Genomic DNA, 6418 nt, shown 5'->3' on the forward strand with positions numbered 1-6418 from the left:
TTTAAAACCTGCAAAGCCTTTTACAGCGCTTACATTTTTGTAATGTCATGTGTCTGCTCTTATACTTTTCTACTTAATCATTATATGGAGTTGGTAGTCAAGGTTGCACAAAGATTTGTGATCCTATGTAGTGGGCCGGTCTGGGCCAAAATGCCAGAGCCAATTTTTTGTCCCAGTCCAGCCCTGTAGACAGGGTAAATACCTAAGGTTCGTTTATTATTCTCTGTGAGAAAATTGGAAGAGTATATAGAAGGTCTTCTCTGTGTATGTGTATATATATATATAGAGAGAGAGAGAGAGCTATGCGATATTCTACTGATAACGGCACAGCAACCGCTTCACCTTTCGTATCATTCCACCACCTAGTGAATGGAGGTCCTTTACACAGGCTCATACTTCAGTTTAGTGATGTCTTCACATGGCAAATCTGTCTTCAGAAAATACAGAACTCTCAATATGATATTTGTTTATTTTTAACCAAGAAAAGCCAACAAAAGCATCAGAATCAATTCTTCAGATAGTACAGAAAGCATCACAGTACAAAGATGAATGAATAAAGATGCACGCTTTTATATTTTAAAAAATCACCTAAATCACCTGCATTTCTGCCCTTAAAAGATTTTGCATAGTTAGAAACACTTCTCATTTTATAATAATCAAATCATCTCAATTTACTAGATATTCATCCCTGTGAAAAAGAGGAAAACAGTTTGAAGTCTTTAAAAACAGCAATACTTTCTTATAACAACTGAAAGCCAGTGCCTTGCCTTCTATACTGGTTTCTCTCTTTTTTTGGTACCTTTGCACACGTTAAATTACTTTCTATTCCAGTGCTCTCCAATACGAATACAGTCTCACACCAGTTTTCCTTCTTTATAGCAGTGACATTAAACTTCTCATACGGGGGAATCAGAATCTCTTGCTCATGAGGCTTTTGGGAATAGTTTGTCAGATTAGCACCATAACAAGTATTAATTTTAAAACAAGATACATTTCCAAATACTTTTGCTTTACGAACAAGAGAGGAGGATGCAAAAAAGCCAAAACGAATCTCCTTATTCAGAACATTCTCATCAAATTTATCTCTGGTACAACGATATGTTAAGGTGCAATTCGTTATTTTTAGAGTCTGTATTGCTTGTGTCAAGAGAAAGTGAAGTGAATACCAAGTGAATTTATCGTTTAGGTATTTTTCTTTACCAAATAAAACATCTACATTGAATAGCCCAGATACTTTACTACCAGTGTACACAAAAATTGCAATTAAATTGTTTCTTGTCAAGTTCTCTTGTGGTTCAAGGTATTCCCCCCCCCCCTTTTTCCATTCTTCTCCAAAAACCTTGTCAGCTTTGATTTCATTTTTTAGATACTCTTCCTCCACCTGGGTTTCCATTTCCTTTGTACAATTTACATACTGGTCATCAACTGATTTCACTGCCATATCCAATTGATATATCTCTTCTTCATCAGCCCATCTGTCATCCTGAGAAATAATAAGAAATAATTGCATATCATCAGTAATCATGCTTGTGCAATAATATATAGACTTATAATTCAATCTTACCTGTCCTAAGACAACTTTACTGGTGACGATGAGAATAAAAGCTGCAATGGTCAACATCCTAATTTGGTTCAGAATCCTCAGATGAACAAATAGAAATTCAGTATAGTGAAGAAGCTGAAAGACCACAAATATTTGTAAAATTGATGTAACTGCCAATGTACAGTAATATAAGGAGTAATAAACACACGCACAAAGAGCAGCGAGTAGCTATCACTGAAGTCCCCAATGAGAAACTGGAGAAAATGTGCCTTTGTGTTGTGTTACAAATCCAAAATCTTAAAACTAAAATCTATGCACAATACTAAATTGTGCACATCACAGTTTCTTATAGTTTCCAATGTACAAATAGCATTCAGCTTGTTTAAAAAGCATTTAATACATTTTAATTTTTTTAAAGCACAGACATTAATTTAAACTTAGCATTATTCTGTAAATATGTAATTGTTACATAAGTTACAATTTTACAGGTATCCTTTGTGAGACAAAAACATTTACAGTAACAAACCTTTTCAGATGTTGAGACGTCAAGTGATTTTCAGTCCAGGGTTTGATTTTAAAGATTCAGTATATAAGTTCATCTGTTGATAAACAAAGAATGGCAATGAGGAACAATCTCATTGGGTTTTATATTATTTTAAAATAATAGGCGGGTCAAAGCTGCCCAATACCAAGACTGTACGTCAGTTCTTAAGAAACCTAAAGGCATCTGAATATTAAATGCGTGTTTTTCACAGTTACCTCTATAATTTCTGAGAAGTCTTATAACACCGTTTTTTTTGTTGTTGTTGTTGTTTGTGTCAGAATGTTTGCAAGACACAAATAGATTTTTAGCTACATCCTTACTTTACATCATAAGTGCCTTCAGTGTCTTCAGTGCCAACTCATAAGTATATCAAAAAGTAAAATAACATTTTTTTATAGTCACCCCTACATTGGATTCCTATTCACAGGTTTACTGTAAAAACCCTGTTGAGCAAGACAATTCATAAACAAATAACAAAAAAAATGTATCTTTTGAAATTAAGAAAAAATTGCATAACTATAAATAAATAAATAATATAAATATATCCTAAGGATTGTTAGGAACACCATACTAATACTGTGTTTGACTCCCTTTCGCCTTCAGAACTGCCTTAAAGGATTAGTCCATTTTCATAAAACATTTTTCCACATAATGTACTTACCCCCATGTCATCCAAGATCTGTATGCCTTTCTTTCTTCAGTCGAAAAGAAATTAGGTTTTTTGAGAAAAATATTCCAAGATTTTTATCCATATAGTGGACTTGATTGGACCCCAATGATTTGAAGTTTAAAATTGCAGTTTAATTGCAGCTTTAAAGGGCTTTAAACGATCTTAACTGAGGCATTAGGGTCTTATCTAGCAAAACATCCACATTTACGAAAATAAAATAAAATTAATGTGTACTTTATAACGGCAACTTTGCGTCTTGCCTTGCCGGGCGATGCGCGTTCACGACCATACGCATTACGTAGTCGCGTCCAAGGTTACCGTTAACGTTAGTGTTTACAATTGTTGAGAAGTACCGTTCAGAAGTTGTAAGCTGTGGAGGGACACAAATTAAGTTGTTTGTGTTGTCAATTTATTGTTTGAAATGGTTCGTACGTGTGCGTATCCTAGATGTGGCAATATATTGAAAAAGAAAAGATTACTTTCGCTACAAAGTAACAACCGGAGTTCTCACAGATTTCCAACACGCAACCCTGAGCGACTGATGCTGTGGTTTCTCGCGCTGCACATGGATATCAACACACCTGTAGATTTTCTGACTGAGAAGAGAGTGTGCAGCGATCATTTTTGTGAGGATGATTTCCACCACAACGAGCAAGGACGGCGTCGTTTTCTGAAAGCGTCGGCTGTGCCCCTTCAGTTTTTACCGCAAGCAGCAGAGGTATGCATGTTTTTAATGTTTCGATTCATTATTCGTGCTTTTCGTCAATGTGCTTCAAAACGTGGCCATTTTTATTTATTAGAAATGTCTTCCTATTATTAAAAACGTATTAAATTATGTTTCTTTAACTCCTTAGTATCCGTCTCATGAAAGTCAAGAGTCCCTTGCAACACAGAATAAAGCGGAGCTTATTTGCGAGGAAGCAGAACTTTTTTTTGCTGATGTTCCACAGTCAACACCAGTAAAACAACACAACCCTGGTCCAGAAACTACGACCACACAGTTTTCAGACGCTCATTTGAAACTTTTAGTGCTCACAAGTCCAGAATCTGCTCGAAAGCATACAAATACGTCAACATCTGGTACATATTATGCTCTGCCTCCAATACGCTCCCAACTTTCTGTAAGTACCAACGTTTGTGAATTACAATTATTTAAATATTTTGATGTGTTTTATCCTTAAAAATGCACATGTATACTGGGTTACATATACTATAAGACGTGGTTCCTGGACATGAATTAGCCTATGCCAGGATTAGACTTTAGTTTAATTATGATTTATAACTAGTTTTAACAAACATGCCTTACATAAAACATTACTGGTGTGCATCTTGAGACACAAAACTCGCACTAATAAATTGTGTAAAATAAATATTTAACATAACTATTTTATATTCAGTTACTGACATTAATCCATTTGATTTCACAGCCTACCATGTATATTCAACCAGAACAGACTACAGAACAATATGAAGACAGTTTGGAGCTAAGTGTAAGCATGCAGTCGATTGATCCACCATCGGACGAAGAAGATATTAGCTTTCAGCCCCTGAGTTCAACATCAACTTCATCCCCAAGCTCAGATGATGATGATGAATATGAAATTAATTGGAAAGCAACAAAATGGATTGTCAACGAGCCTAATGTCATGGAGCTTTTCAAAAGATGTCAAGAATGTGGCTCACTAATAACAAAAATCAGAAAAGCAACAGTAGGAAGTCTACTCCGTGTTCACTGGGAATGTGAAAATAAACACAAGGGACAGTGGAGTTCTTGCGCTGATGTTAGAGGAATGCCTGTTAATAACCTTCTTGTTTCTGCAAGCACACTAGTCACTGGAGCAACATATACTGACATCAACGATTGGGCCTCTATACTCCACCTGCAATTACCAAAGAAATCTACTTTCTATGAAATTCAGTCTTCTTACCTTATACCAATTATTAATGAAGAATATGAAGAACAACAGAAAGCCATAATTAATGACTTGCATGTGCAAAATGAACTCTGTAATCCAGTTCATTTGTCAGGGGATGGGAGGTCAGACAGGCAAGTAAATTAACAAATTATTTTATTTTATTATATTTTGGGACAATTGCAAGTAACACTTATAAAATGTTTTGTATTTGTGTTTCTTTCAGCCCTGGTTTTTCGGCCAAATATAACACTTACTCTTTAATGGATGACAAAACAGACAAGATTGTGCACTTTGAGTTGGTGCAGGTCAGTTTACATGACACACATTTTATGTCATATGTAATAAATTAAAAGTAATCATAGTAAGTCTTTAGTATTTTCAAGTGAAGTGCAGAATTGAAAGTAATTGTCAATTTATGGTAATGCATACTTGAAATGTGACCTCTGCATTTAACCCAGTGGGTAGTGAACACACATACACACTCAAAACAGTGGACGACTATCACTACAGCACCCGGAGAGCAACTGGGGTTAAGGTGCTTTGCTCAAGGGCACCACAGTCATAACCCACCTGCTGTGAGACTACCAACTTGCGAACTTTGGGTTACGAGTCCGACTTTCTAACCACTTAATAGTGTGTATAACAATAATGATAATTCACACCTTATACCACAGGTCTGCATAGAGAAAGAGAGAGAGAACAGATAATTGACAGCACAATTTAGTTTTTAACATCAACAAACTACCATCATTGTGATTAGTGTTTGCGTTTCAACAGCTCATGTGCATTTTAAAGGACATACCCCAAAACGACACATTTTTGCTTGCACCTACAAAGTGAAAATTTTAAGTTTGTTATCTTGAGATAAAACTTCACATATGTACGCTAGGGACACCAAATACTTATTTTACATCTTAAAAAATTTATAAAATGACCTCTTTAAAATAACCACCAGATCAATGTCTGTGGTAACCATGGTATAACGTAATAATTGACTCGGGTCCTTTGAATTATTTGAAAATAATAGACATGTGCGGTCTAACGGCACGATGCAACTTGTGTGTGCATTATTTCCTTTTAATTCAACTGCTTTTGTCAATTATTCCTTACTTAACCACTAGGCAGTCATAGCGTTGAGGTAAGAGAGTCGTCATGTAACCAGAGTTCCTGGTTTGAGTCTCACGGCTGGCAGATTGTAATTTAAATGCCCTTGAGCAAGCCACATGTACCCCATTGATTCCCATTGCTCAGTGCTTTGGGTGTGTGTTCATGACTTGTAGTGCTTATGTTCATGCACAGTTAAATGCAGAGGGCACATAGCAAAATATGTCATTTTCACCTTGGTTGTCTTTCATGGTTTTCATTGTCAGGTTTCTGAAGCATCCAGTTCTGTGGCCATGGAGCCTATAGGCTTCAGGAGAGGTGTTGACAAACTACTTGAGCAAGGAATCCAAATAGATGTGCTGACAACAGACAGATCGCCATCTATTAGAAAGATTATGCGTGTGGAATATCCGAACATTCACCACGAATTTGACATCTGGCATGTAGTCAAAGGTAACTGTATTACAAAAAATCAATAGCCGAAAATTTCTAAATATGAATGTATCATAGTTTGTTGAAAAAGTTGCATAGTACAAAGTTTATTAAGCTAGATGAAAATATTTTGTTTGCATGTGCCATCAAATTGCTACAATAATCTGTGAATTATTAAAATTAGTCCCCGCCAGCATTTTTTACACAGT

General features: G+C 35.7%; 1 protein-coding gene across 2 annotated transcripts; it reads right to left on the reverse strand.

Moving 5' to 3' along the window:
• Positions 1-451: 451 nt before the first annotated feature.
• On the reverse strand, positions 452-2167 carry LOC141281975 (T-cell ecto-ADP-ribosyltransferase 2-like). 2 transcript variants are annotated; one of them, XM_073814137.1, is made up of 3 exons: positions 2070-2167; positions 1565-1678; positions 452-1483 (listed from the first exon to the last, which is right to left on the reverse strand). In XM_073814137.1, the coding sequence occupies exons 2-3, from the start codon at positions 1619-1621 to the stop codon at positions 740-742; spliced, it is 801 nt and encodes a 266-aa protein (XP_073670238.1). In that variant the 5' UTR covers positions 1622-1678; positions 2070-2167; the 3' UTR covers positions 452-739. The 2 variants fall into 2 exon arrangements, with proteins under 2 accessions (XP_073670238.1, XP_073670239.1); XM_073814138.1 differs by having other exon boundaries at positions 1565-1640; positions 2070-2144.
• Positions 2168-6418: the final 4251 nt, after the last annotated feature.

Source organism: Paramisgurnus dabryanus, chromosome 3 (genome assembly GCF_030506205.2).
Source record: "Paramisgurnus dabryanus chromosome 3, PD_genome_1.1, whole genome shotgun sequence".
Lineage (NCBI taxonomy): Eukaryota > Metazoa > Chordata > Actinopteri > Cypriniformes > Cobitidae > Paramisgurnus > Paramisgurnus dabryanus.